Source organism: Phocoena sinus, chromosome 16 (assembly GCF_008692025.1).
Source record: "Phocoena sinus isolate mPhoSin1 chromosome 16, mPhoSin1.pri, whole genome shotgun sequence".
NCBI lineage: Eukaryota > Metazoa > Chordata > Mammalia > Artiodactyla > Phocoenidae > Phocoena > Phocoena sinus.
In genome coordinates this window covers 60,450,510-60,477,182 of record NC_045778.1, presented here as the reverse complement: position 1 = coordinate 60,477,182, position 26,673 = coordinate 60,450,510, and the positions used below count along the sequence as shown (strand labels likewise).

At 55.0% G+C, this 26,673-nt stretch overlaps 1 protein-coding gene across 6 annotated transcripts; it reads left to right on the top strand.

Annotated features, from left to right (window-relative positions):
• The first annotated feature begins 861 nt into the window (after positions 1-861).
• On the top strand, positions 862-26,673 carry ITPRIP (inositol 1,4,5-trisphosphate receptor interacting protein). 6 transcript variants are annotated; one of them, XM_032608187.1, is made up of 2 exons: positions 862-1,458; positions 22,863-26,673. In XM_032608187.1, exon 2 carries the CDS (start codon positions 22,876-22,878, stop codon positions 24,544-24,546), a length of 1,671 nt encoding a protein of 556 aa, XP_032464078.1. In that variant the 5' UTR covers positions 862-1,458; positions 22,863-22,875; the 3' UTR covers positions 24,547-26,673. The 6 variants fall into 6 exon arrangements, with proteins under 6 accessions (XP_032464078.1, XP_032464081.1, XP_032464080.1 ...); XM_032608190.1 differs by lacking the exon at positions 862-1,458 and adding an exon at positions 11,403-11,494; XM_032608189.1 differs by lacking the exon at positions 862-1,458 and adding an exon at positions 11,833-12,011.

The window sequence follows — 26,673 nt, the reverse complement described above, 5'->3', positions numbered from 1 at the left end:
ACCCTGACTTTTAGGCATGCTAGTGGTGCTCAGTCCAGGGTCCCCACCTCCCAGGTATTTCCCCCACCTGCTTTGGGGTAGGTGGGTGAATACCCCACCTACCCAACTAGCAGACGTTTTGGAAATACATCGCCCTTTCAAGAATGTTTGCCCAGATCACCCTATTCCCCACCCCTCCCCACCAGCCCCCAAAACTCTGCCATAACTGTCCCTGATGTAAGGAAAGAGCTGTGCGCAGCTGCAGAAGCTTGAAAACAAGAGTAACCTGGGCCAAGGGCCAGGGGGTCTATTTTTAGAACTTGTTCTCATTGCCTGTTTATCTTTCAGACTCAGCCTAATGTCTTCCAGGCGACTGTTAAAGCTATTTGGCTGGCTTGCCGAGGAGAGGAAGAAGGTGATCTAAAACCAAACTGCAGTGGCAATGGTGATAATCATTCGGACAGTGTGTTCTCATAATTGCCCCCAATGTACCCTCAATGCCATTTGATTCCCGCTAGGTAGGATTTATGCAAGCCCTTCCCAGCCACTTTTACGAGCTGTGGAATTTGGCCAGGTCACAAAGAGAAGATAATAGGTTATGGATTTAATAACCCATCAAGTATGACCAGGGTGCTGCTGTCCCTCCTGGCCTTGTTCCTTGGGTCTAAAATAGGGGTCTAACATCCCAACTGTAAACAGGCTTCAGGCAGTAAAGCGCCCTCTACAGATAAAAGCATTTAGTCATGACTCTCCTTTGTGCCTGGTTACTCAGGAAAAGCCAACGATGCATTCATTTATCATAGCATTTGGTGAGTTATTTTAATCCACTCAAGCGGCAAAAGAGAAAAGGGCCGGCGTTGTGTCTCGATTTATATTTCCCTCCAGAGAACAAAATAGGTGGCCCCTGGAATTCCACAGCTTGTAAAACGCGCCGCGGAAAACGCTCGTAGGCGTGCTGGAACTTAACCCCTTCCTTTCCGCCGGCCCAGAACGACTTTTAAGGGCGCCTTCCCCCGACTCCCTGTCCATTCGCCCTAGATTACTCCAGTGGCCAGATTCCGTCTCGCCCGATCACCCTCCAGTTCTGCTGTCCCCTCTGCAGTTTCTGGGGTGGTCGATGGGCAGACCTCCGCGGCGGACCCTGGGTCCAGCCCCTCCTAACCCTCATGGTCCACCTTAAGGAGCCTCCGCGGTCGGGAGTAGAGGCGGGTGTTTTGTTCTTATAAGGAGGAAAAGTTTCTTTGACATCCAGGAAATGAGTAAGTCTGAAGCCCTTTAGAGCCTGTTGATGGGGGCCAGAAGGCGGGAGCCGGCCGGGGTATCGCCGTCCGCGTCCCTCTAATTACCGGGCCGGACGCTCAGCCGCAGCCGCCGCCGCCGCCGCCGCCAGACAGCGGATTCGGGGCTCCCGGGACCCGCGAGCGCAGGCGGGTCTCGCGCGGTCTCTCCGGAGCCGGAGAGCGGGGACCATAGCTGAACGTAAGTACTGGGCCCGCGGCCGCGAGGCTCTGCGTCTTCCCCGGGCATCTCGAGTGCTGGAAGGAAGAAGAGGGACCAGGCGGAGCTGCGCCGGAGATGGAGGAGGATTGGAGCGGGGTTCCCGCCCGGCCCTCCCAGGTCTGGGCTGACTTGGGGAACCCGGTTACGAGCAAAAGCGGGGATGCTGTCCTCTCCCTCCTCGCGCCGCGCGGGGTCCTGCGTCCCAGCCTCTCCGCTCGGGCCTCTCCCGGGCCGCGGAGACCCCAGTGGGCGCTTCGTTGCAGCCCCGCGCGGCTGGCAGCTCCTCCTTCGCGCGCACCGAGCCGCGGTGCCGGAAGCGGGACCAAGTTGCTGTGTCTACCGCCCCGAAGATCCGTTACTTTCGACCTTGCGAGCAGAGTGCTAGAGCTGAAAGAGTGGTCGAGTCGTCCTGCTCCTTCGCTCCCTTCCCTCCTTCCTTCCCTTCCTGGAAGAGTAGGTGTGAAGCCTGTTTTTTCTCGGTTTAACGTAGTGAAGCTATGAGGTTGCTGGAGCCGATTAAAGCCCCCGCCGCTTCCTCTTTCGGGCCTATTAGTGGAAGAGACCCCACGCCGTGCAGAACTTTCTCTTGGTGCTGCAGCTAGTCTGCCACCTGACCTCTGATAGCATCCCCAGACCCCTTCCCAGAGTTTCCAACTTCCTGGCTGCCGGGTGGAGGGACTCAGACTCCCCAGGGCTGGGCTTCCCATTCAAAATGCTCTTTCTCTTTAAAAACAAAAATGCTGCCTCCCAGGAAGGGAAAATATTTTACTGAACCCTTCAGGGACCACGCTTTGCCTTTTGCTCCTCGGACTGGTTTGAGCACCACCCCTCCCTCCCCTCCCCCCCCCAAAAAAAATCAAAACTAGAAGAGTACCAGCCACTGGCAGATCCTGGACCCTATCCTTTTGGATCTAAATCGGTTTCAGAGTCCTGTTCTTTTTTTCTTTGTTCCTCTTTTGGGTTTGACCCAGGGCCCTTCCCTTTTACAAACCAGTTCTACCCCGGAGAGGCTGCCAGGTAAAGTACATCTGTGCTGGGTGCAGTCACAGGTCCAAGTCAGCCTGGACAATGGCCTGGTAGACAGGTAGAATTGCTGCCATTCACCTCTTATTAATAACGCAGTAGGCTGTGCTTTTGAATCCTCATTCCAGCCTATGTGCCTAAGTGGCTTTCATTGTTTGCTAATTCCCTGTGTGTGCTGCTGCTCTCGGCCATCCTGCCCTCATATTTTCCACTGTGGGTAACCATAAAGTGGTTAGACTGACTCTCCACTGGAAAGGCTTTTGTTCAAGTGCCATCCTCTAGCTCCGCAATTTTCAAAGATGCAGCAGTTTCAAGCTCCAGCTTTCGGGTGGCAAGGATCTGAACTTTTATCCTCATGCCATCAGCCCCCAAGTTGTCACCTTACCAAGAACGCCTCCTGGCTCCTGCAGTGCCCATGAGGGAAACGAAGATGAGGGTGTGTGGGTGAACTTTTTATCTGAGGGCAAGAAAGGGGAGGAACTTCTGGTAGAGACCTCTGGCAAAATTGCCCACCTGAGAAGGTATCATCTGGGAGGAACCTGGTTTTGTATTTTTTCCTTCTTGGACCCCCTGGGGTCAATAAAGAGAAAGAAGATGGGGGATTCTGTCTGAGGGAAAGGGTGCACATCTGGGTGGGGGTCTGGAGTGCACAGCCCTGTTGTCACTTGTCCGCAGGACAGAGGATGGAATGCCATGGAGGGTCTGGAAGGTGCTTCTTGTGGGGTACTGGGCTCTGGCCTTCAGGAATCTCCAACATTGTCACTTGAGAAGAGGAGACTTGCTCTTTCTGGCCTCAGAGACTCACTGGGTGGGAGAAGCAGGAGGCAGATCTTATTTACTTAGAAGTAAGGGGGAACTTGCCGACAACTAGAGCTCCTCAGTAGGTAAGGTGCTGCCATCACTGTCAGCAGACAGGTGACCATCAACAATTACGAAGAAGGTCCCCTCAGAGTCCAAGACACCGTGGCTCCATGTTTGGGGTGCAGAGTCCCCTCAATAGGAGGGCAGCCCCTGGGGGATCCTGGGGAAGGCTTTACCCCCCGAGCGTCCTAAGGGAGGGGCAAGTGCTCCAGGTGTGCTGGGCACCTGAGGAGCAGAACCGTACTTGTGGCTGGGGCTAATCTTGTCTTGCTGCGAAGGGGGACATAGCCATGAGAGTGCCGAGAGCTGATAATAATAACCTCCAAGGCTGCTGCAAGCCTCTTCCATCCTTTGCATGAATTAGAATAAGGTGCTTCCTCTTGGCAAGAGGATGGCACCCTGGTGCCATTTAGAAAAAGGGGCCTCATCTGGGTGGACAGAGCCAAGGCACATAGCTGGGCAAGCAGCATGCGAGCTGGATTCATCCTCACCACCCCGCAGCCGGGTGTTCTTGAGCAGTGTACCACCCATACAACTGTATACAGCAGCCCTGATAACCAGCAATTAGTGAGGGCTTACCATTTGCCAGGCTTTTTTTTTTTCCAAAACCACTTTGTCTGTATTAACTCATTTAATCTTCTCAGTAGCCCAGGGACATAGGTATTGGTATCCCCATTTTATAGTCAAGGAAACTAAGGCACAGAGAAGTATTCAGAATGTTCCAGTCACTGAGCATTCACGGAGCAAGAAGCAGGTTAAGCTTCAAAAGCTAGTTTGGTTGGGGGGCCCTCATGAAAAAGAGAGAAGGGCGGTTGCTCTTTTTCTTTGTCAAAGGAAGTAGTACCTGCTCTCAGCTCAGATGGAAAAAGACGTAAAACTCACCTGGCAGCCAAAAGAAAGGAAAGGAAGAGGCAGGCCTGGCCTCGGGGGCTGATGGAGTGGCCTGGCCCAAGCCTCAGAAGGCTTTCCTTCTTAATGGCTAGACAGCACGAGGTCGTAAATCCAGTTTAGGGCCTGGCGTGAGGGTGATGAGTACGTGCTGCCTGGGTGTGGTGCAGAGGAGAGGCACCACGCAGGCCCCTGAGCTAGGCAGAGAACGCCTGTCGGAGTGGACGATGGGAGAAGTATCTGAACACGCTGTCCTGACAATTCCAAGCCCCACAGGCCCCATCCCCGTCCCGTGCCCTTCACGTGCAAACGCCCTTCCCAAGCTCGTCCAGGAAGACTCCAAGACTCCATTTCACAGCTCCATATATATGGTCATTTATTTTTCACACAATACGTTTCAGCACTTAATTAGGTGCAACAGAGGGTTTTACTACGTACTGTCTATATTTTAAACAAAATAGGCTTCTCAGCTAATGGGAAAGTCACGATGTCTCCTGGAAAGGGTCGGCTGGTGCCTAGCTGATTTCCCAGAAGGGTGGTGTTTACCTGCAGTCATGTCACCTGTCCCAGAATCTGGCTCTTAGCTGTGCCCTCTAGAAACCCCGTCTCCACAGTTTTCAGAACGGTTTGGACTTGGGCTGCTAAGTCATCTCAAGAGAGCTCCCCGAAGTGAGTGTACAAATAAAATTGCTAGCGTATTAACTTGCAAGGAGACTTTGTGACTATCGTGCAGCCTGAATGATACCTGCTTCTTGCGTCCTGGGCAAGGCACATGGGAAACCAAAGATCAGAAGGCAGCTTCTGCTCGGCAAAGCTGGATTCAGATCAGGGGAGGGAGAGGGCAGGGGGAGTGATGGTCCAATAGCATGTACTCTGTTCACTTCTGTGGCTCCCTCACCAGTGGAGAGATACCTGCCAGGTAGACTAGCACTCCTGTATGCTATGTGTATCTCCTTGGCCAGTCCCTCAAAGGCAGTGTACCGGTAGGATTTCTCCCTGTTCTCTTTCATAATTTAGCAGTTTTTATTTTATTTACTTATTTCATTTAGTGCTTTCTTAGCATTAGCTCCCGACTACATTGAGTTGCTTTTGCATAAGTTAAATAACTACTATAAAATTTCAGGGTTGTAGGTTCAGGCCACAGGGGTAAATGCTGCACGCAAATCAAGGGGGTGGTCAGGTGACCTGGATGGGTCAACAAGAAGTCAAGCAGAGCAAAGAAACATGGTCCCTAGTCAACACGGATGCTCAAGAAGTGGAAGGCCCAGGGCTGGCCACTTACTGCAGCCCCCGTGTGAGCATGGGCATGGTGAAGCAGTCCTAAGTGCTTTGCTTTGGCTGCCTTAGCCACCTGGCCTGCCCAGCTGGCCTCTTTGGATTTAAAGGGCTCTCCTTGGTCTCTGTCCAGGCCCCCTCGTGGCTCATCTTTAGAAAGCCACAGCCTCCAGGTGCCGCAGAGCCAAGGAGGTATGACTCACATGGGCTTTGGAGTAGGGAAGGCTTGGGTTCAGTCCTGGCTCCACTGCTCAGGAGCTGGGTGTTCTCAGTAGTTGGGCAAGTGTGTTGACTACTCCAAGCCTCAGCTCTGTCATGGGTAAAATGTGGATAACCCCTCCTAGGGCCTGCTTACAAAACACTGAGCGCAGTGCCTGGTACAGACCAGTATCTGGCTGGTATGAGCTTTTAAAGACAGTAGAGGTCAATGGAGGATCTACATTCTCTGCCAGATTGGGACCCTCACTTCCCGCATTAGTGCCACTGCTCCTTCCTCTGAGGTCTGGGCAAACGGCAAGGCCACAGGGACCCAGATTATCCCAGATGGTAAGAAGGAGATCATTGGTGCCCTTGCGTGGGGTTCATTCAGAGCTGAGGATAAAGCTGCCCATCCCAACCTTTTGACTGACACTTGAAGAGGGAAAGTCAGGTTTGAGGCATGGCCTAAGCAGGCATCCAGAGGGGAGAGAAAGGTGAGAACGTTTTCTGGGACAAGAAGAGCATCATTTAGTTGTGCCCAAGAGGTGTACAGGATCCTCCTGAGCAGTTTGGGACCTGTGATGTTTTCCTGTAGAAAGCGCATCCCCCTCCATCCACATGGCCTACCCCATGACGTCAGCAGAATGGAATACCACACAGGTGATATCACTGTTGCCCAAGGCAACACCTCCACCTTAAGTCGGGCTGGGGGGGTGGGGAACAGGAACCACCCAACTGTAAGGCACGTTGAGGAGGGAAGGAGCTCAGAAGGCATTACATCCACAGGTATGTTTCTTAGAGGATGGGCCAGGGGAAGCGGGCGGGGCTGCAGGCCAGAGGTCTGGGCTGTGAGCCAGTTGGTGGAAGGCCTTGGATTTGCCCCGAGGGGGCAGAGCACAGCTGTCAGCATGCTATCTTGTTTAGTTCTCTGAACTGCAACTGGGGCAAAAGCATGACTCCTAAGGGGCTTCTGGTGGCTTCCGTGGCTCTGGGTCTCCCTTCTACAGCCTGAATCAACCCGTGAAGGGCGTAGGGCAAGAGCGGGCCAGAGCAGTGATGGGGAGATCAGAGAGGTGCTTTCCCTTCTTCATCAACCCCCGCTCCCCCAAAGGAAAGTGAGAAACAAGGCTGCCCACGTCCTTCCTGTGGGGGCTGACTTAAGAGAGAACCTTCATTCATTGATGGAGCGAGTATGTACTTACTGTGCGCCTACCATGTGCCAGGGCCCTTGCTGGGGCTCCTGTGGCCTCAGAGCTTGCGGATCAAACGCACTCAGAGGAGGAATGTCCGGAATCCACTGCCCCAGGCATAGGTACCAGCTGGAAATAGAAGCAAAGTCTCAGAGTTCACCTCTCACCCAGCTCTGGCATTCCCTGTGGGATTCTAGGTGGGCTAAATGAGACCTGTGGAATCCCTTCCTCCCCAGCAGTTTATGCAGGAATTTGAGGGTGTTTGAGATGTACCAGAGATTTGGTGAGTGGTGTTAGAGAGGACAGCCGTGTTCACAGTGTCCTGCCTAAGGACAGAATCCCACAAAGTCTGAGTGTCAAAGGTGAGAAGACAACAGGCAGAACACCAACCCCAGGTCCCCTCCTGCTCTGTGGTATTGACAGACAGGGCTCAGTTTCCCTGTCTGTTTAATGGGGACAGTAATGGCCAGTACCAGGTCATATTCAGAGCACTTTGAGATCCTCTGATGGAAGTCCCAAGAAAAAAATTCAAAGCCCACAACGTTTACCTGGCTCACTTCCAGGTGAATAACACAGTGGGGCACTCTGCTGCCCAGGAGGAGGGGCTCCGCTTGAAGCCCAACCGGACTTTCTCCGTCCAGGTTATTTTCCTGCAGCAGATGCAGGGGAGTCTGCTACCAACCTGCATCAAACCAAAGGGAGGGCGTTATCATTTTGGCCCTGCCGGTTGGTGCAAAGCCACGTGCTCCTAACTGTTCTCCTGGGAACCTGTTTCAATAGCCTTCTTAGTGGCAGTCAGGGGACCTGCCTGGGGTTCATGAAAAGGTCCTTTGTTTGCTGAGACTTTGTTTCAGAGTCACTGAGGAGGCAGGCATGCCTGGGCTGGAGGGGAAGAGAGTGGGGATGCCTGGGTCCCACCCCCGTGTGCTGCCCTGGAGGCCCCCATGCATCCATGCCTCTTCCTCCTGATGCCTCACCCCCAAACCCACCACCCAGGGTTAGAAGAGACCTCACTCCTTTTTCCCAATCCACTGCAGAGGAGGCTTCCCCGGGAAAAGCCATCTCCGATATCCCAGGCCACACTCCCAGAATCTCTGGGTGGAAGGAACATCATAGGTTCATTAAGTCTGACTCCCTGCTTCATGCCCATATTTCACCTAAACTGTCACCTGCTTTTCCCTAAACAGTGCAGGGAAGGAAAGCCCACAGGTGCATGACTGATGTTTCACGGGTCACTGAGCAACATGGTGTCATGGGAAGATCGGAGGCTTGAAAGTTGGGCAGTCCTGGGTTCAAATCCGGGCTCTGTGATGTTGAGTGGATGGCCTCCCCTCTCTGTGCCTCAGTTTCCTTATGATGATAGTGACTCCTTCAGAGGTTTATTGTGAGGATGGTACAGCAATGTAAAGCATTTTGCACAACGTTTAAATCTCAATAAAAGTAGTACATTGGTTGCTATTTACTAAACCTTCCCCTGGGTGTCAGGGCCACGCGGCTCGTCTGGTATTCTCCAGAAAGGGGGAGTTGCTCGTCACTCTACCAAGGGTTGCTCATCTGCTTCTTCTCTTACCTGATTTGCATGAAACCCTGTCGTCCTCCGTTTATCGTCCATTTCTACAAGGGTCTCAAGCGAGGATGTGGGCGTCAAGGAGAGACGCAGCTGGGGGTCAGATAACTTGTGTCAGAGTTCATTCCTGGGTCATTATGGTGGTCAGCGCTGGTGGTGAATCAGTCAGCCTGCAATTAGCTGAAGGCTGTCCAGGGCTAAAGTGGCTGTGGTCTGTCTCCAGGGGTGTGTCTGGGTTTTTGCTCACATTTTCCGAGTCGTTTACCACTGTTAGTGCTTTGCTTTGCTTTTCTAACGGCAGGGTGCCTCCCAGAAAAAAAAACTTAGAAGTTACTTCATCCAGGATGCCCTACTCCATTCCCATCTCAATTCCTGCTCCTGGGAGTAAAGGCAGTGAGGTTCTTTTCCCAGTCCTGACTTCATCCAGGATGCCCTACTCCATTCCCGTCTCAATTCCCGCTCCTGGGAGTAAAGGCAGTGAGGTTCTTTTCCCAGTCCTGACTTCATCCAGGATGCCCTACTCCATTCCCGTCTCAATTCCCGCTCCTGGGAGTAAAGGCAGTGAGGTTCTTTTCCCAGTCCTGACTTCATCCAGGATGCCCTACTCCATTCCCGTCTCAATTCCCGCTCCTGGGAGTAAAGGCAGTGAGGTTCTTTTCCCAGTCCTGACTTCATCCAGGATGCCCTACTCCATTCCCGTCTCAATTCCCGCTCCTGGGAGTAAAGGCAGTGAGGTTCTTTTCCCAGTCCTGACTTCATCCAGGATGCCCTACTCCATTCCCGTCTCAATTCCCGCTCCTGGGAGTAAAGGCAGTGAGGTTCTTTTCCCAGTCCTGACTTCATCCAGGATGCCCTACTCCATTCCCGTCTCAATTCCCGCTCCTGGGAGTAAAGGCAGTGAGGTTCTTTTCCCAGTCCTGACTTCATCCAGGATGCCCTACTCCATTCCCGTCTCAATTCCCGCTCCTGGGAGTAAAGGCAGTGAGGTTCTTTTCCCAGTCCTGACTTCATCCAGGATGCCCTACTCCATTCCCGTCTCAATTCCCGCTCCTGGGAGTAAAGGCAGTGAGGTTCTTTTCCCAGTCCTGACTTCATCCAGGATGCCCTACTCCATTCCCGTCTCAATTCCCGCTCCTGGGAGTAAAGGCAGTGAGGTTCTTTTCCCAGTCCTGACTTCATCCAGGATGCCCTACTCCATTCCCGTCTCAAATTCCCGCTCCTGGGAGTAAAGGCAGTGAGGTTCTTTTCCCAGTCCTGACTTCATCCAGGATGCCCTACTCCATTCCCGTCTCAATTCCCGCTCCTGGGAGTAAAGGCAGTGAGGTTCTTTTCCCAGTCCTGACTTCATCCAGGATGCCCTACTCCATTCCCGTCTCAAATTCCCGCTCCTGGGAGTAAAGGCAGTGAGGTTCTTTTCCCAGTCCTGACTTCATCCAGGATGCCCTACTCCATTCCCGTCTCAATTCCCGCTCCTGGGAGTAAAGGCAGCGAGGTTCTTTTCCCAGTCCTGACTTCATCCAGGATGCCCTACTCCATTCCCGTCTCAATTCCCGCTCCTGGGAGTAAAGGCAGCAAGGTTCTTTTCCCAGTCCTGACTTCATCCAGGATGCCCTACTCCATTCCCGTCTCAATTCCCGCTCCTGGGAGTAAAGGCAGTGAGGTTCTTTTCCCAGGTCCTGACTTCGTTCATTCATTCAGCAAGCAAGCAAGCATCCATGGAGCACCTGCACCTTTAATGCCAGCCATCAGAGACCAACACCGGTTTCTCCTTCTACGTGCAGTAGAGGAGCTTTCAGTGTCGCTGCCAGATGGGCAGGAGGGAGCTGTGAACTTCCCAGGTGCCAAACTTCCTGCTGTCCCTCTGTGGCAGCCCCTGGGGGCCTTTAGAAGAAAACGGGGAGGTAGAGGAGACAACTTCACCCTGTCCCCAGTCTTCTGGAGTTGCTGCAGGGATACAGGCCACCCCCCTCTGCCCAGAGGAGTCCCTAAGATGCACCCGGCAGGATTTAACAAATCAAAACGGAGACCTGGCCTTGTCACCAATACCAATGCCAATAACAATGTCCTTTACAGAGCGCGACCATGTGACTGCCATGCCATGAAGTAGGTGCTGTTGTCACAGCAGGTGGGAGAACCAGGATTCAATTCTGGGCCTCTGATTCCAGAGTTTGGCCCCTTTGCTACTAAGCCTCTACAAAGTGTTAAGCTCTTCTGGGCTGAAGAGCTTTGAGCTATTTCTTCCTGGGCGGCCTTGGGAGGGGAGTATAATATGTCCCGGTGAACTCAGCAGTATCAGTGGCTGCTTGTACCCTACACCAGCCTGACCTGTGTGTTGGTTCTGGGACACCTACTGTGTGCCATGTGCAGCCTCGAGCAGAAGCCAGGACAGAACATGGGCATCCTCACAGCCTCATCACTCCATCCCTGCGGCTGGAAGACCATGTGGCTGTAGGTCGTTGTTCTGTGTAATTCACAGGGAGGGTGACTGTGTTCACAGATGATTCTGGGGGTCATTTTTCTAACAGTTCCTGGCCTTACAGCCTAGGGCCCCGGCTTCCCCTGGTGGAGGAGAACTGGTTTGCTCTGACGACCGACGCAGTTCTGGTGAGGGAGGACAGGCAGACTGCCTGCTTTGTTTTCAGCCCAGGTCCCTGCAGCAGAGAGCACAGCCAAGGGGCCAAACACAACTCTTAAGTTTTTTACAGCTGTGTTGGCCTCCCACTTGCCTTTGTGTCTCTTGCTGTTCCCCTGTATTAAGATGAAAGGGGTCTTTAGATCTTTGCAGTCACAGAGCATGACTCGTGTGTGTGTGTGTGTGTGTGTGTGTGTGTGTGTGTGTGTGCGCGCGCGCTCAGGAGGCCCAGAGCACTTCCCTTCTTCCCCATCTCTCCCCCTCTCCCAGCCCAGCTGGGGCCCAGGCATTGTGTCAGGTACACCCAAGCCTCAGGGACCAGGGTGGGAACGCAGCCTGGGACTTCACCGTGTAGGGGCCAGCATCCCTCTAAGCCAGAACGTGAGTAACAGGAGTAAGAGGCACTGGGTGGGGAGGGAGGGAGTGGGGGACCTGGCTGTTCTGTGGCCACAGAAAAGCCCCCGGGGCCCATCCCCCCACGCCCATGCCGGAGACGCCGGGGTGTTTTCCTGAGCTGGGCTCTCTTTGTTCCCATCCAGGGCTCACAGGGAAGGAGGCTGCTGGGCACCAACAGGCTATTTGATCCCATCCATCCCCAGCTGAGCTCTGAGCGGGTGGCCGAGCGTGGGCCCTGTCTTCCCTTTGTTGTCCTTCGTATTTACTCTCGGCTTCCTGCTCCACCCCCTAAGTCCCTCCCCTAAGCCCGCGAGTTTGCCGGCGGCGCGTCGGGAGCCTGCTTCCCCCGTCCCCTGCTGCAGACTGCCCTCCCTGCCCCGTGGCCAAAGTGGGGTTTGTCCTGAGTATTTGCTGCTGTACTTGGAGCCCTGGGGTGTAGAAAACGCAGGGTGAAGGGCGAGACAGCGGACAAGTTTGGGAGCCCTGGCCTGGCTGCCCTGAGGTGGGTGTGCCTCTTCCCTCTGGGCAACCGCTCTTGTGAGTGACGTGGGGCCCATGGGCAGAGGGGAACTTACAAGAAACACTAGTTCAAGCCACGCCAACGTCCGACAGTCGTGAGGGCTGCTTCGCTGTGGGAAATGGTTAGCACTGCGCTCGTATTGTTAAGACGCACCCTGTGATTTCAGGTCTAGAAACCTGATGAGGGAATTGGGGGTCAAGGGAGGCCCTTGGGTGCACGCTTGCTGTAGGAAATGCATCCTTCCTAAGAATGGAAGTGTTTATAGAGGCCGTCTTTAGAAAGCGGGTGTCTCCCATGTGCAGTGTGTGAACTGGTGGGTCCCCAAGGTCGCCCGCCCTGTCCTTAGCACACTAAACAGGCAGCCCTGCATTTGGTCTCTGCCAGGCGCTCTGCAGGGCGTCAAGGCAAACAGGCCCACCTTGACCCAAGAGGAGCCCAACCAAGGAAGGCAGTGGGATAAGACCGGATCTCAGGCAAGCAGCTCGCTGTAATGAAAGGACAGCCTGGGGTCCACCGGGCAGACAGCAGGGTCTGGAGCCTTGGGCCTGGCATGGGTCCCTGCTAGGGGCGCATCTATGGAGACACCATCTACACGAGGCACCAGACGCCAGCCTGCACTCGGAGGGGCTTAATAAATAGGCCATCTCCCTCCCCTTGTTCTTCTATCCCTTTCAAGAAAGGATTTGTCTCAGAAGTTGGGGGAGGGAGGGATCTGGAAGAATCTTGGAAGCAGTTTCTGAAATGGGCTGGCTGTGAGGACCATTGGGTAGGGTTAGGCGTGGACATTGCAGGGAATGGTGGGAAAGTAAGTCTAGGAGGTGTTCAGAAGACAGTAGATAATCTGAAGCGGCCTGGGCAGGAGGGGAGTGACCTGAGAAGTCCCCTGAGGCTGGTTGAGACCAGGCCCTGAACATCAGACTGAACTAAAGCTCAGGCCTGTGTCTCATGGACACAAGAACTCCCTGAAGTGGGGCAGGGAGACCTCTAGGGCCAGGGCTACCTGAGGTATCTGGGAATTAGGGAGAGCTTAGAGGAGCTGATTCCAAAGGACCACACCAGGCCAGAAGGGAGAGTCCCATTGGTGTGGAAGCCCCAGGCTTTGGTGCACAGCGATGGCTGCGGCAGCTGGGGGTGTTGGAGGTGCCCAGCAGAAATGGGAATGTCAGTGGCCAAACTGGGAGGGGAGGGGGGTGCATTGTGCTTTGAGACTGCATTGGCCTCCTGGGACTGCCATAACCAAAGACCACAAACGCGGTGGCTTAAAATAATAGGAATCTACTGTCTCATAGCTCGGGAGGCCAAAAGTCTGAAATCAGGGTACTCGAAGGACCACACTCCCTCCAAACGCTCTAAGGAAGAATCCTCTCTTGCCTGTCCCAGCTTCCTGTGGCTCCAGACCTTCCTGGGCTGTGGAGTATCACTCCATCCTCTGCCTCTGTCTTCCATCACCTTCTCCTCTTTGTCTGTTCTCTCCTTTTCTGTCTCTTTATAAGGACACTTGTCATTGAATTTAGGGTAATCCAGAACTGTCTCATCTCAAGAGCCTTCATTTAACTACACCCGTAAAGATCCTTCTTCCAAATAAAGTCCCATCCACAGCGTCCAGGTATTAGCACATGGGCTGCCATTTGACCCACTGCAGTGACTGCCAGAGGAGCCCTGGGGAATATGGATGAAAGGGAGGGAGGTGTGGGCCCTGACTCAGGGCTGCCAGGGGAGCCTTTCCTTATCTCTGTGACCTGCAGGCCTCCTTGTCATCCCTTAGCCTCTGAGACCCCAGGCCGCAGTCTGTCTGTCTGTCCTAAGATGCTGTGATTTTCCATGACTCCCTGTGGGTCAGGGCCTCTGCTGTGGGGAAATCAGGCAGCATGGCTTGGAGGAAGGATGCCCTGTCCTTCCTGGGAGATTGATGGCTTCCCTGCCTTTTCCATCCCTTGCCCACCAAGGGACATGCATGGGCTATGATAGAGGAGCGGAAACAGGAAGGATGTGGGCTCTCCCACCCACGTGGCTGGAGTCCAGCCCACTGTCCTTCCTGCACCTGGGCTGGCTGACTGCATGACCCCAGTCCAGAGGATGGGTTTGGCATCCTGGTGACTTTTTTGGAAACGCCTCCCTCTTCCGAGAGTGGGCCTCGAGGAAACCTCACACTTTGGCGGGTATGGCTGGGCATCCTCTGTGAGTCTGGCCAGTGTGGCCATGTGCGGCGACAGCAGAGCTGTCAGTGGAAAGGCCACTCTCCTTGCAGTGTGCACTTTCCCACGGGCCCATCAGTAGGTCCACCTCTCTGGCGTGGGGGCGGGGTCTCTGCTCTCCCCCTCATTCTGCCCTGCTCCCCAACCTCCATCAGGGCCCAGTCTTGACCCTTGGGGTTTCCCCAGGTTAGGGAGGGCTGGTGGGGGTCCAGCTCTCAGTCCTAGGGACCACAGGCCTTGGTGCACACCCATTAGGCCACACGGTCTCTCTCTTTCCTTCTAGTCCCTAGAGAGGCTGTGGGGAAGGCACGTATAAGCCCCTAGCACAGGCTGGTTAGCATTATTCTGAGGGTGGCTGCCAGGGCCAACTGGGAGACACTGGGATAGAGTCAGCCCTGGACTTGGGGTGAAAAGTCAAGCCAGGGGGGTATTTTGGGGAGTCCTGGATGCAGAGGTGCTAGCAGGTGGTGGTATGAGGGGGAAGAGTAAGGCGAGCCCCGGGGTCACGGGCCGCCTTGAGGGATGCTTGGTGGGGAGTGGGGGGCAGCAGTGGGCAGGGAGAGGAGGCGGGTGAGGGGCAGCAGGCTCTGGGTGGCCCACCGACATATTTTATTTGGCTCACATGAGTTTTAAAGAATTTTTGAAAGAGTAGAAGACATTGTAAACTTGGGATTTTTGATAAAATCCAGATTTCTGGCTTCTCTTGGGGGAAACAAAAAAGATTATGCCATTTTGGGTGCATAGAACCGCAGTACGGTAGCTCCCCCTAGAGAAGGGCTGTTCGGCCCAGTTGTCTGGCGTCGGCAGCCAAGCTCATCTGCGGTGGGGAAGTGTCCCCTCTCCACGCCCCTACTCCAGGCATGTCTCCCACCGCCACTCCTGCCCCCAGGAAGGGGAAAGGAGATAAGGGAAGGAGCCCAGTGGCCCTGAGGGTGGCAGGTCCCAGGAAGGTGACACAGGCTGGAGGCTATGACAGAGGTCCTGCCCAGTGGGAGGGGTGGAAGGTGATGGAGGAGGTCACTGCAAAGGCACTGAGAAGAGGAGGCCCTGGGGGCCCAGAACCACACCCTTTCTACCCACTTGCTCAATTAATTTTTGTTGGTCCCTTCCTTCCTCCTTCCTCACTTCCTCTCCTTGCCCGCCCCTCCCTCTCTGCCCACGCCTGAGGCCGGCCCGCTCCCACCCCCCTGAACTGCCTCTCCCATCACTGTGTGGGACGCAGATGAAGAGAGTGGCTCTCTGGCCTTGCCCCTGCTGGGCCTCTCTCCTCTCCAGCAGGGAAGCCCCATCCTGTAAGGGTGGCAGACAGTGGCTGCAGAGCTGCCCTTCTGGAACCCTCTGTGCCGAGCCTGTCTGTCCCCTGGCCCTGCGGCAACAAGGAAGGAGCGTGTGGAGACCCATCACTCGCACAGCCGGCCATCTCCTCCCAAGTATGGGATAAGCCAACTCCCACTGACACACTAGGCGCCTGCAGGTGTCCAGCCTCATGCCTGGTGCCTGGAGGGGGCCCTTGCTGGCACCGTGGGTGGGAAGGCAGGGACCCATGGGTAAACCAACGCAGTAAAGAGCAGGAAGGCGGCCTGACCCGCAGGAGTTTGAAGGGCAGGTCCCCTGGAGGAGGGGTCCCTGAGCTGGGCCTGTTGAACAGCAGGAAAGCTGGTCAGACTCCAGCACGCGGCCTGGGCTCTGCCAGAGAGGTGTGGAATCGGGGATGAGACAGGCGGGACCAAGGAGGGGCGCCTCACCAGGGCTCAGACGAACTGCTCCTGGGGCCCACACTCCAAACCAAGACTCAGGGTCAAACTCTGTGCTCTGCATTCAATCTCTCTTTTCTTTTCCTTCTTTTTTTTTTTTTGTCTGCGTGGCATGTGGGATCTTAGTTCCCCAACCAGGGATGGAAACCACGCCCCCTGCGTTGGAAGCGTGGAGTCTTAACCCCTGGACCTCCAGGAAGTCCCCTCAATCTCTCTTTTCTTACAGTCCTGTGTCTCCAAGGCCTGGGAGACTTGGGGGACAGTCAACCTGATGATTTTGGTGGTTGCCACTGACAGTGATGCCAGGGAGGTGGCAGGGCTCACTCAGTTTCCCATCAGCCCCTGGGGGATGGAGGTGGAACAGAGAGGGGGGCAGACTCCGTCTCAAACTGCAGTCCAGGGAATCTTAGAGGCCACCCAGTGCACCTCCCTGACCATCAGTCTCTTCACAAGGTAGGGGTGTTGCAACTACCTAACCGGTGTTCTGAAAATTAAATGACAAAACACACGCAGAGTAATTAGCTTCCTATCAGCTGTTAATGAAAACATCATCACCTTTCACTAAACGTCTCCTGTCTGTGAGGGTCTACAGCGTGATGTTCAGCCTGCCTGGACCACTTTCACCTTCACCCATCTCTCAGTCAAGTGTGTCTCCTCGTTACGCCTCGGTAAAATGGGGCTTAGATTAGTACCACTCTAAACTCTGACTTTCTTAAATTTGTGCATTTATTTCCCCCAAACAACATGTATGTCATTAGCCAGGACTGTGAAACTCCAGCACAAGGCCAAGCACACGGGAGGGGTTCAGCCCAAACTTATCAACGGTTTGGGTCTCCCTTAGCCCCTTCTTTCTCAGGAGGCCCAGAACCTAAGCAATGGGAAAGGGACTCAAGTCACCCAACGGGGCCTGGGCTACAAGTGCCCTCCCCTGCCATCAGCGCACCTCCTTATTCCATTTCGTAAGGACACATCACCTCTCCTTTCGGCTCTGAAGATGACGCCAGGGCCTGAGCTACTTTTGCTGTGGTAATTAGCAGAGCTAATTGCATCTGACAGTCTGGGCATGGGGCAAACCCTTGGCGAGCTCCAGGATCTGGGCTGCAGTTTCACTGGAGCCCCACCCCCCTCCTCCCTGGAGGCCTGCCTGGTGTGGGAAGGGGTGTTTCGCAAGCTGGAGTGGGCATTAGAACCACCTGGAGGTGCTGGCCCCGCCCCTGGAATTTCTAATCAGCAGGTCTGGGAGGGCACCTGAAAATTTGCTTGTCTAACAAGTCCCCAGGTGATATTGGTGATACTGAACCGCGACCACATTTGGAGAACCACTGTCCCGGGGGGCTGCCGGGCTGCTGGGAAGGGCGCCCCCGCTGCTGAGGCCACGGTCAGCCAGCCCCAGGAGGGGGCTGGCGGGTGACAGGGCAGAGGGGGGTGTTGATGAACACGTTGTGGGGCTGGACACAGGCTCCTGCTGGTCTCAGTTTGTTGTAAGAATTGTCTGGAAGGAAGGGGCATGGATGTGGAGCCAAGTAGATGGGCACAGGGAAGGTCACAGACAAGGAGGGGTCCCCAAAAGAACGGCAATGAAACTCTGCGATGCTGTAGCCTATTGCTCATTCGTCCTGTGAGGGTACTTGGTGGCCGTCTGCCTCCCACGTGGATTGTGGTGTTTCTACTGCTGAGGATCATGGCACGCTCATCTTCGTGGGCCCTGTGGCCCCCAGCATGTTTCTTGCACACTGTAGGTGCTCTGTAGACATAACACAGTGGAGAGAACTTGGGCTTTGGCGGAGGCAGTCAGAGCAGGCTTTCTCAGCCCAGCTCTGCCTTTTCTAGTTGTGGGGCTAGAAAATTACTTCTCCTGGGTTATGGTTAATCCACCTGTGAAACAGGAGTGACACCCACCACCTAGAAGGTTACAGGGCTCGCTGTGTGCAGTGCCCAGCACATCCTAGTGAGGGCTTGATAAACGTTAGTGTATCACTATTAGCCAACTTTTTTTATTTTTTTCCGGCCGCGCTGTGTGGCGTGTGGGATTTTAGTTCCCTGACCAGGGATGGAACCTGTGCCCTCTGCCCTGAGAGCACAGGGTCTTAACCACTGAACCGCCAGAGAAGTCCCACTGTTAGCCAGCTCTCAGTGGCATTTATTGGATTAAACTGTGGTGGGTGTGCTATAGGGGTCTGGGGGCCGTGGGAATGAGGGACCCATGGAAGGGAGGGGCCGTCTTGGATTTCTCCCCCAGGGTCTCGGGCTTCCGGCCAAGCTCAGAGTAAGGGCCTGAGTAACCCATTGGTCTGGGCCCACCACCTGCAGCCCTGTGACCCTGGCCCTTTGCCAGGCTAAGTTTAGCCGTGACTTGCATGGGCCACTACGCTCTGTGGGCCGGGGCAGGGGTGGAGAGGAACTCAGAAGGTTTCCTGCCTGCTTCCGGCCAAGCAGGCCAACAAAAGCCCTGCAAGTGGCCCAGGTTTGTTTTCAAAGCCAAACCCAACTGGATGTCTCAGACTGCATGTATGGGGCAGCCTTGTAGAGGTGAGAGCTTTGGGCCAAGGCAGAGGTGGACATACTTGAACTTGGGGGAAAGGGGCCCTTTGGTGGGTAGTGTGTGTGTGTGGTGCGTGTGTGTGCGCGTGTGTACGCGTGCATGCATCTATCCACGGTTCTGTGAGAGGCTCTCAGCTACTGTCCTGTCCCTGTGGTCTCCAAAAGTCCAAACGTCCAGATTCTCTCCCCTCATCCTTCTGACCCCCGCAGCCCCTAGGGCAGTGTTCTTGTGACTTGGTTTGGGGAGGGGAAGTAGTGGAGGCTTCTAACCCAGCCCCACATCGTGGGCACTGAGCAGCCACTGCCCTGTTCACCATCACATAGGTGCCGCAGGCAGAGCCAGCCTGCACAGAGGGTACCAGGAGCAGAATGACAGCTGGGATCCCATCCCATCCATGGGAGGGTGGAGGCGGTTCAAGCTGGGAGTGAGTCAGAGAGAACTCCACCTCCAGGAGGACCCAAGGCTCCGAAGGCTTCTCCCCATTTGCTAGGGGGCAGGTTGGAAGGAGTGGCGTGCCAAGGAACAGCGGTCCCAGGGGAACATTTTGTGCTTTCAGAGCACTTTTGAGCATGTGTTCCTCCAGGCCCATGGGAGTTGGGCAGGGCTGGTGTGCTCGACAGGTGAGGAAACAGGCCCATGGAGGCCAAGGGGGAAGGAGCTGGTATTGTAAGGCGCTGACCCTATGCCGGGCCCTGTGCTCAGCACCTGAGATGGATGGTCTCACTTAGCCTCCCCTTCCTATGAAGGAGGGCCTGCTGTTAGCGCCATCTCACAGGTACAGCATTGGAGCCCCAGGGAAGCCAAGTGACTCACCCAAGCCCCCTCAGCAAGGAGCGGTCGTGGTTCAAACCTGGACCTGTCTGCTTCTACAGCCTGGGCTCCTTCCTGTTTCCCTTGTGCTCCTGTTGAGTCTTGTTGGTAACCCTGCTGTTGCAGTGTTCCTGTGGCTGCCTGCTTCCTGCCCAAGTCCCTTGTAGGGGCATCTCTGTGGCCCACTGCATCGCAAACCCCTGCAGGCAAGTTCATCTGCTATTCCCATCCCATCACAGCTACCCTTTTATAAGAAGACTTGCTCAGGGGCAAGCATTTTGCTGAGTGCTTTCTATGCATTATCTCCTTTACAACAGCAGGTATAATTATTCCCATTTTACAGATGATGAGACTGAGGTTCTGAGAAGTTGAATGATTTGTCCAAGGTCACATATCCAGTAGGTACACATGCTGGGTGCTAAGTCGGTCCGTCTCCTTCAGAGTCCATCCTCTTAGCCCCTCATGCACTGTGTCAATTGCTCCAGTTGGTTAGGAGTTTTGAACTTTGCCTGCCCCAGTACAGCCCATCATCTTCCAGCAGACATGAGGACATATACAGGTAGCCCTGTGGAAGCTGTTGGGTAGAGAGGAGGGAGACTTCCCAGTCACAGGACTTGGTGATGGCACCCCTCCCCAGCTGGTAGCATCCTACCCTGAGTTGGCGTGGCAACTGACCTCTGGAATCAGGTGCTGCCAAAGACTTTTGCTGTGACTTGTCAGGGCCCGCTGTGCCCAAATGTGGCTGCCTATAGTACAGAGGCCCGGAAGGGCCTCAAAACCCCCAAATTATCTCCTAACTGGCTGCTGCCTGGTATTCTACTATTAGTACTCCATACCTTTATCCTAAAACTCTGATCCACGTTTATCAGCCGGCCTTACAGTTTTATCTTGGACCACCCTGGCCAAACTGTCCACTGATATTTGTCTAACGTAGAATCTGGGGCTGACCTGTTTCTTCAGTTATCCAGCAAGCCGCTTCTTGTCTTGGGGAAGAGAAGCTGGCTGGCTGCCCCCGTTCTTTTTCCTCACCCCACCTCCCTTCCACTCTGAGACTTCCTCCACTTTCTCCTGTCCTCCATTTCCTCCTCTAGTAGAAATACATAAGGGCTTCAGAGTTCACCTCAGAGGCCTGAATGTGTCTGTACACTGAACTCTGCTGCTGCTGGACCTCCCTCCGCCCTGCCAAGCCTTTTGGTTCCCACTGACAGGGTGGGATCACATCTGAGCAGGAGGCTTTGCCCAAGTGTGGCAACTCAGGCCATCTATTGGGTTGGCCAGAGAGTTTGTTCGGGTTTTTCCGTAACGTTGGAAAAACCTGAACAAACTTTCTGGCCAAACCAGTACATCCTGGCACTGCTGGGTAGAACCCACACAGGTGCTCTTACCTAATGACAGATACCTGCCTCTTGGCACCATTAGGGTAAGAACCAGAACAGGTGGCTTTCAGGGTGCAAATTCAAGGTCAGGGAATGGGGTGTATTGGCATATATTGGGGGGGTGGGCTCTTGGTTCTCCAACAATGACTTCCTTTGGCCATTTGCTCTCCTAGCTGAGGTCCCTGGCAGGAAGCAAGTGGGGCAAATGTAGAAAAGGCCAACTGTTACTTCCCAAGATTCCAGCCAGGGAGAAGAGGGTATAATATAAGACTTACCATGTGAGTCTGCTTCTCAGACTTTAATGTGGATGATATTAAAATGCAGATTCTGGTTCAATAGGTCTGGGGTGGGGCAGAGATTCCGCACTTCTTTTTTTAAATAAATTTATTTTATTTATCTATTTTGGCTGCGTTGGGTCTTTGTTGCTGCGCGCTGGCTTTCTCTAGTTGTGGTGAGCAGGGGCTACTCTTTGTTGCGGTGCGCGGGCTTCTCATTGTGGTGGCTTCTCTTGTTGCGGAGCATGGGCTCTAGGCACACGGGCTTCAGTAGTTGTGGCATGCGGGATCAGTAGTTGTGGCACACGGGCTTAGTTGCTCTGCGGCATGTGGGATCTTCCCGGACTAGGGCTTGAACCCATGTCCCCTGCACTGGCAGGCGGATTCTTAACCACTGCGCCACCAGGGAAGCCCCGAGATTCTGCACTTCTAACCAACTCCCAGAAGATGCTGCAGCTGCAGTCTGAATAGCAAATACTGTGTTGTAAGAGGTTGGTCCTTCCCCAGAAGTCACCTGAGAGCTAAAAATCCATTTATCCTGGAGGAATGGTGTGTCTCCTTTCACAATTAAGAAGTCAGATTTAAAGTTCAGAAGACTCGCGAGAGGAAAGCCAATGATTCAGTCACTCTGGTTGTCTCCTAGACTGTTCTGGGAAAAGACCCAGGAGTAGCCAGGAGATCAATGTCTGAATTTGGGGTGGAGCCTTCCAGATCAGAAGGAGAGGTTTACAGTGGGGAAAGATAAGGGCTCAAGACTGCTTCACTTACTGTTCAATGAACGTATGCTGTGCACCATTCACTGTGCTGTGTAGGCAGTTTGCATGGATCAACACATCCATCAACACGATGACCCTCTGGGTGCTCTGGCTTTCCTTTTGTACAGTAAGGAAACTGGGGCTCACAGGGGTGAGTTAACATGCCCAAGGTCACACAGCTACCCAGTGAGTGACAGGGCTGGCTTTGGAACCCAACCCTCCTGTTCTTAACCACTAGGCTATACTGTACTGAGGAAACAAGCATTCACTGGAAGGCATTCACTGGGTGGGGGGGATGTCTTATACAGGACTATTTTGGTTTCAAGTGTTGGAAAGCAACTCAAGCTGACTTAAATAAAAAGGGAATGTATCGGGAGTTCTCTGGAGGCCTGGTGGGCTTTCACTGTCACGGCTCAGGTTCAATCCCTGGTCGGGGAACCGAGGTCCCACAAGCCACGTGGTGCCACCAAAAAAAAAAAAAAAAAAAAAAAAAGAATGTATTGATTTATAGGACTACGAAGTCCAGAGGTAATGGCTTCAGGCACAGCCGGGTCCAGGGCATATGCTTTCCTCCATGTTGGCATCTTTCTCATCCCCTCTTTGAGGCAGCCAGAGAGCCACCAGCAGGTGTACTCCTGTTCCCTCAGCAACCCTAGGCAACAGGGTGAGTCCTTCTCCCCACCGGTCCCAACAAATCCTACCTCTGTCTCCCAGTGGCCAGCATAGGGTCATAAGCTCACCCTGAAACAACCACTGTGGCTGGTGAGGAGGACCATGAAGTAGCCGTGGGCCTGGGTTACATGCTCAGCCCTCCCCACCCAGACCATAAGGGCTGGGAGTAGAACAGGTTTGGTTCCCAGGGAAAGTGGGGAGCTGCTGCCAGAAAGAGGGTTGTCTGGGCGGGCCGAAACAGGTCCACCACTGCGGTTGCGTAGCCAGGATCGCTGCTGTGCGACTTCGGGGTTCTTGTTCCCGAGGCTAGGCTGGGCGTGGGGACGGGGAAGAACCAAAGGGCGTCCGTCCACCAGCTCGGCGGGGCGGAGGTTGGTGGGAGGGAACCATGAGGGAAGAAGCGGCACCGAGGGGAGCCCAGTGTGACCGTCGGCCTCTCTCTCCCTGTTCCCAGGAAAGCTGCAGCCATGGCGCTGGGGCTCTTCCGGGTGTGCCTTGTGGTGGTGACGGCCATCATCAACCACCCGCTGCTGTTCCCGCGAGAGAACGCCACGGTCCCCGAGAACGAGGAAGAGATCATCCGCCAGATGCAGGCGCACCAGGAGAAGCTGCAGCTGGAGCAGCTGCGCCTGGAGGAGGAGGTGGCGCGGCTGGCGGCCGAGAAGGAGGCCGAGAAGGAGGCGCTGGAGCGCTTAGCGGAGGAGGGCCAGCAGCAGAACGAGAGCCGCGCCGCCTGGGACCTGTGGAGTACCCTCTGCATGATCCTCTTCCTGGTGATCGAGGTGTGGCGGCAGGACCACCAGGACGCGCCCTCGCCCGAGTGCCTGGGCGCCGACGAGGACGAGCTGCCCGGCCTGGAGGGCGCCCCCCTCCGGGGTCTCACCCTGCCCAACAAGGCCACGCTCGACCACTTTTACGAGCGCTGCATCCGGGGGGCCCCGGCCGACGCCCCCCGCACCCGGGAGTTTGTGGAAGGCTTGGTGGATGATTTGCTGGAAGCCCTGAGGAGCCTGTGCAGCCGGGACACGGACATGGAGGTGGAGGACTTCATCGGCGTGGACAGCATGTACGAGAACTGGCAGGTGAACAAGCCGCTGCTGTGCGACCTCTTTGTGCCCTTCATGCCGCCGGAGCCCTACCGCTTCCACCCAGAGCTCTGGTGCTCCAGCCGCTCGGTGCCCTTGGATCGCCAGGGCTACGGCCAGATCAAGGTGGTCCGGGCCGACGACGACACGCTGGGCTGTATCTGCGGCAAGACCAAACTCGGGGAAGACATGCTGTGTCTCCTCCACGGCAAGAACAACGTGGTGCGGCCAGGTAGTGAGGCGAAAGACCCGCTGTGCGTCGGAGACTCCCCATACCTGGACACGATGCGAGTCCTGAAGTGGTTCCAGACGGCCCTCACCAGAGCCTGGCACCGCATCAACCACAAGTACGAGTTCGACCTGGCCTTTGGCCAGCTGGACACCCCGGGGTCCCTCAAGATCAGGTTCCGCTCGGGGAAGTTCATGCCCTTCAACCTGATTCCTGTGATCCAGTATGATGACTCCGACCTGTACTTGGTCTCCCATCTTACCAGGGAGCCCTGTGGGGGGACCCCGCCATCCAGCACAGATTGGCTCCTGTCCTTCGCTGTCTATGAGCGCCACTTCCTTAGGATGACCTCGAAGGCGCTGCCCGAGGGCGCCTGCCACCTCAGCTGCTTGCAGATTGCCTCCTTCCTGCTCTCCAAACAGAGCCGCCTGACCGGCCCCAGCAGGCTCAGCAACTACCACCTGAAGACCGCCCTGCTACACCTCCTGCTTGCCCGGCGGCCAGCCGCCTGGAAGGCTGAGCAGCTCGATGCTCGTCTGCACGAGCTGCTCTGCTTCCTGGAGAAGAGCCTGCTGGAGAAGAAGCTCCATCACTTTTTCATCGGCAATTGCAAGGTGCCCGAGGCCATGGGGCTCCCTGAGGCCATACGCAGGGCTGAGCCTCTCAACCTCTTCCGGCCCTTCGTCCTGCAGCGAAGTCTCTACCGGAAGACAGTGGACTCCTTCTATGAGATGCTCAAGAATGCCCCAGCGCTCATTAGCGAGTATTCCCTCCATATTCCCTCAGACCATGGCAGCCTGCCCTCAAAAGCTGTCATCTTGTAGAGCATCCACGACCCAGAGGGCCAGGACACAAGGCATCCTACATGTCCACACCCCTGGGGGCATGTGCAGGCCCTGTCCTGGGAAAACGACAGGCTTTGTAGGGCGCCGTGGCTCAGCCTGCCGGGGGAGCCAGACCCTATAGCACAGAGGAAACAGAATTCCAGGCCAAAGCTGGTTTGCTTTCATGCCGTTGGGGCTTGCTGGTGAAGCTGTTGTCTGGGTTTGGGGACTGATCCTTCGCAGCTTACTTTTGGATCACCACCAATGGCCAAAATGATGACAGAAGTCTGGATGCTGAGTTACACACAATGCAAACATCGATTTGGGTGTGATTCTTTTCATATCCCAGGTCCAGTCGTTACTTGAATATCAACAAAAGATCTACAGGAATGCTAACAGGGACCCGTGTTAAGACCTTGCACCCTGATTTCTGGTAACCCTTGACCCCAGGCATCTGCAACCAAGCAGCGGGCACCAGTGTGGGAATTTGCAGCGTTCCATCCACAGCCTGCACAGTAGGGGTCCCCACTGTGGCTGCCGTTTTTATACTATTTAGAGAAAAGCCCTAGAGATATGCAAGGCCCCAGGTGGCTAATGTCCCTGTTACACAGAAGTGGGTACTTGGTGGCAGACAGAAGTTTGAGCTGGCCGTTGTTTCAGCTACACATCTCACTCAGGGTGCACCCCGTTTTCTCTACCCCTTCTCCCAGGATGCTGTGTCCTGAACCCTGTGGGTGCCACATACTACGCTGGGTACAGGCATGGTATGTGGGCCCCTCACCCTCGTTATTCTCTCCACAGCTGGTCTCTCTGGCCACCAGTATGTTGAGAGGTGAGGGGCACTGGAGATAGACGATGAGAGAGAAAGAGGAGCACAGGGTCACTGGGGCAAAGGGCAGAGCCTGTTACCTGGGGTCTGGTTTGCAGGCTGGCCTCTGATGCCCAGTTCAGAGAAGGTCATAGAGCTGAGAGGTGAGGGATGCTGTAGCCCTGAGTTTTCCTCAGGGTTCCAGTCCTAGAGCAGGGCGTGCCTGGAAACAAGATTGCTGTGGAAACCCAGCTCCACATGCAGGCCCCCAAATCCTCTTGGCTGTTCATTCCAGTGGGGCTCTCTCACTGCACAGAGCCCTCCTTTCTGGATGGGCCTTCCTGGCCACACAGATGACCAACACCCTAAGAGCCTGACAGAGGCTTGGCTGACTGGGACACGTAAGGACAGACTACAAGCACAGCCCTCAGACCTCAGAGAGGCCACCTTGGCACTGCCGGGCTGCGATCCCTGGGCAGGCACCAGAGCCGGCGGTCAGAGCTGGCCTCGGTCTCCAGGCCTGGTTCAGAGGGAGTGGGAAGCCACTCCCTCCTCCAATTATGGCTTCACTTGCCCTTTGGGAGCTCCCCTCTTGGCATTGCTTCAGTAACCTTTGCAGAGGGCCAAGGTGAAGCAAGAATGAGTTCTCCTTCCCCAGCGCTCTCCTTCCATGGTTGAAACTGGCCGTGCCTCCCAGACACGTACCCAATTCCTCAGGGGTGTTGGGCTCCCCATGAACTGAAGAAAGGATCCTGTCTCTACCCCAGGAGTGCTCTCACCTAGCCTCAGAGTGTTCTAGAAGACAGACAGTTTGCCTGACAGGGTTAATTCACAGTAGGAGGCTCAGCTGTTATGGGGCATCGAAGCCCATAGGAAGCTGTAGGAAGCTTCCTTCCATGTGAGCTGGGGTTAGACTGGGCAGCACCTGGGTCTGCCCCTCCCCAGGCCCACATGGTCTCCAACAGTAACCCCAAAGCCCCATTTGCAGTTGGGGGGAATTTCCTTATTTATTGTCACCCATGCCTTTCCTTTCCCATCCTCATCCGATGTGCTTTGAGGAGACCCCAGCAACCAAGGAGCAGCCTCCAGAAGCCAAGACCAAGCCTGAGTCTCCGTCGGCTTCCCCTTTGCTTCCAGAAGAAAATTCACTGAGAACTTACCTTCCGGCCTCTCTTGTTTATACAGAGACAACAACTCAGCGGGGAAATGGGGATCTTTTATGCACCAGAGCTGCTTCTGAAGCAGAGAGCAGCGGGACTCTTGGTGTTTCATGCTGCCTTATTTATGTTAAAGGAAGAATTAAATTCTTGCAAGGAGTA

Coding starts and splice junctions, on each gene's coding strand:
- ITPRIP (XM_032608187.1), top strand. CDS start 22,876: ATGGCGCTGGGGCTCTTCCGGGTGTGCCTTGTGGTGGTGACGGCCATC.